Source organism: Stegastes partitus, unplaced genomic scaffold, assembly GCF_000690725.1.
Source record: "Stegastes partitus isolate 25-593 unplaced genomic scaffold, Stegastes_partitus-1.0.2 Scaffold682, whole genome shotgun sequence".
Classification (NCBI taxonomy): Eukaryota; Metazoa; Chordata; class Actinopteri; family Pomacentridae; genus Stegastes; species Stegastes partitus.
In genome coordinates this window covers 501384-504341 of record NW_007578413.1, presented here as the reverse complement: position 1 = coordinate 504341, position 2958 = coordinate 501384, and the positions used below count along the sequence as shown (strand labels likewise).

At 44.2% G+C, this 2958-nt stretch overlaps 1 protein-coding gene across 1 annotated transcript in view; it reads left to right on the top strand.

Annotated features, from left to right (window-relative positions):
* LOC103363699 (basement membrane-specific heparan sulfate proteoglycan core protein-like) overlaps nt 1-2452 on the top strand; it is a gene marked incomplete at its 5' end in the record, with an annotated part of 10604 nt that extends 8152 nt beyond the window's left edge. The window contains one exon of the mRNA XM_008290554.1: nt 560-2452. Coding sequence (XP_008288776.1) covers nt 560-976 — 417 coding nt within the window. The remainder of the gene's footprint in view (nt 1-559) is intronic.
* Between the last annotated feature and the right edge of the window lie 506 nt (nt 2453-2958).

Sequence of the window (2958 nt, the reverse complement as noted above, 5' to 3'; positions counted from 1 at the left end):
GTGCTTGGTTGTCTGTCTCTAAGTGTAGCCCTGTGATAGACTGGTTACCTGTCCAGGTGTCCCCTGCCTTCACCCTGAGTCAACTGGGATAGACTCCAGTCCCCAGTGAGGATTAAGCGGTGTATAGATGATCAATGGATGGATGGATGGATGGATAGCCTTTAGTGGAGAGAGAGAGGAAATATGGGGAGACAAGTGGGGAAGGACCTGCAGTAAATGGTCATGAGCCAGACTCAAACCCACAACGTCTGCATTGGGGACTACAGCCCTGTTCATGGATCGCCTACCCAAACCGTTGAGCTATCCGGACGCCCCACTACGTCTTCTTTAATTGCCAGAGTTCCCTTTTGGCTTTCTTGCCACAGTAAATAATGATCTTAAGGTACTGCACAGGATCCCTCGGATTTTTAGCCCCCACACAAACTGAAAGCAGTTCAAGCGTGAAAGAACAGAATATGGTTACGACTTAAAGAATGGAGGTAGTTTTGCTTTATTTGTACAGTTCGGGGATTCACTGCAGCTGCTGCATTAGTAATATCATCTTCTTTGTCCCTGACAGGTAAGTGACGGTCAAGCAGAGCAAGATGATCAGACCCACGCCCCAGAAGGAGCTGAGAATGGAGCTGTGGCAGCAGAGAAAGCAGCTCCTGAACACAACAGCGGGCCAAAAGACGTGGAGTACGCCAGCATTAACTTCTCCCGGTTGAGAAGAAGGAGTCCCAGAGAGGCGGCAAGGAGAAAAGAGAGCACTGAGACGGAATACGCTGAAATTAAAAGAGAAGTGAAAGAGGAGAGGGGAGATGAGGGCGATGGAGGTGAGGGGGAAATGTTGGCGGGCGAAAAGGAGGAGGTGGTGATGGAGGAGGAAGAGGAGGAGGAGGAGGAGGCGGAGGCAAAACCTCGTGAGGCAGAAGAGGAGAAGGAGGAAGAGGAGGCGGTGTACTCCAACGTGAAGGATATAATGGATGAGATTTGAGGACTGTCGCGCGGCGGAGTTACCCGACGATGAAGTTTCTTTGATCTCATCGGACGGGATGAACCGATGCGATTCGCTGGTGATGGTTTAAGTGAATGAGTGACGGCCCTGTGGACAGTTTCTACTCCATGACTTTCAAACACCAAAGTGGAAAACTGAAGTGACTGAGACACATCTCCACGCCGTCTACATGTTAGCGTAGCGGCTGTGCATATCCATTCACTCAGCATTTGCGAATTAGACCTGCACGATGCTCAGGAGCAAATATCTCTTCAGCTCATGATATCTGGTGTGTATTTTTCTTCAGGCTTCAGCGCCAATTCTGTAAGATACCTTCAAAAAGATGAGAATTTCTTTTCGACGCTAGCAATCAAATCTGGCCTGCGGTAAAGCAGCCCTGCACCGTGATGCTTCCTCCAGCGTACTCCAGCTTTAGGATCATGTTCATGTTGGTATGTAGTGCTGCGCATTCTCCCACAAGATCCTTCCCCCGGGGCTTTCTTTGGCAAACCTCATACATACAAGAGCAGTGGTTTCCTCACACCTTTCCTGTACGATGATGTCAACATTTACACTCTGTATTTTTTTACTTCTCGCAAAGCTATTAAGGTGTCAAAGCCGCAATACCTAAAACAAGCGCCCTGCTGCCTTGAACTTTTAGGGGTTATAAAAAGCAGTGCTGTGAAAACTTCTGCAGCAGATCACAAAACACACGTCGTCGTTACATTACGGGTCAAAAGTTCCTCTCCGGCTACATTCTTTGCACGACATAGGACCTTTTCTAGTTGGTTTTCATTGGGTCATATTAGCAAATACTATACATATGATGGTATGATTAGAACTTTAGATTAAACGGAAATGGTGGTGTGGTTCACTTTAATCATCACCATGTTAAAAAAAAAGTCTGGTATCAAACGCTTTTATTTAAACGTTAATTTTTTGTTTATTTATTTATTTATTTCATATCATACCAGTGTGGAGTGTTTCTCATGCGTTTAGTGTGCGAGGATGGAGAAACGACACATGTTTTAAATTGTTGACATCAAATAATCGGACTCACAAAAGACTTACCGACTAATCACAGTAAAACAAGCAAAGACAGGCCTTGGGTATGAAACTAATACTACTGTTGGGGGATTTTAATCTTCTCTCAGTTTAATGTTCTGCAAATGAATGTGCACTGATGAACACTTTCACATTGACTGTACAGTATAAATGAGGAGATGCCATGCCAGACTGCTTATTCAGGCGTAGCGGGAGGCGAAGTGAAAGTCAGCGACTCTGGGTGTTTTAAAGAAAACAGGCCAATGAATCGGTTGTGGTCATAAGGAGAGTTACCAGAGCACCAGACTGAGAGTTAAAATGTTACTGGAAGTGAAAATTTAAGAGCTTCCTTTCAACTCAGGGTTAAAGTTGTTGGTTTTTTGGTTTTTTTTTTTTTAAAATCAAACCCACTTCCACACAACCACACAACTCTAGAAATCCGCTGTGCTATGCATATTCATGTCCACCGCAGAAATAACCGGTAATACTTTGGTGATCCCTCTGGAGCCATCATCAGGTCAAAATGATAATTTGATTAATTTATGATGTAATATCACAATGAGCATTATTCAATGGACGACGTAAGATAAAACAACATTTCTGTTGCATTATTTTCTTCAAATGTGGTTTAACTGCATATTTTTTGTTTGTTTTTGCTGATTAAAGATATATTTAATTCTTTTTTTTTTTTTTTTTAAGTTTCTTTATTTTAACTGGGGGGCTGCAAGTGGTTAGCACTGTTGCCTCGCAGCAAGAAGGTCGCTGGTTCTTGTCCCGGTGAGGACACCCGGGATCTTTCTGTGTGGAGTTTCCATGTTGTCCCCGTGCAGCGTGGGTTCTCTCCGGGTTCTCCATCTTCCTCCCACACAGTCCAAAAACATGTTGAGGTTAATTGGTGATTCTAAATTGTCCGTAGGTGTGAATGTGAGTGTGCTTGG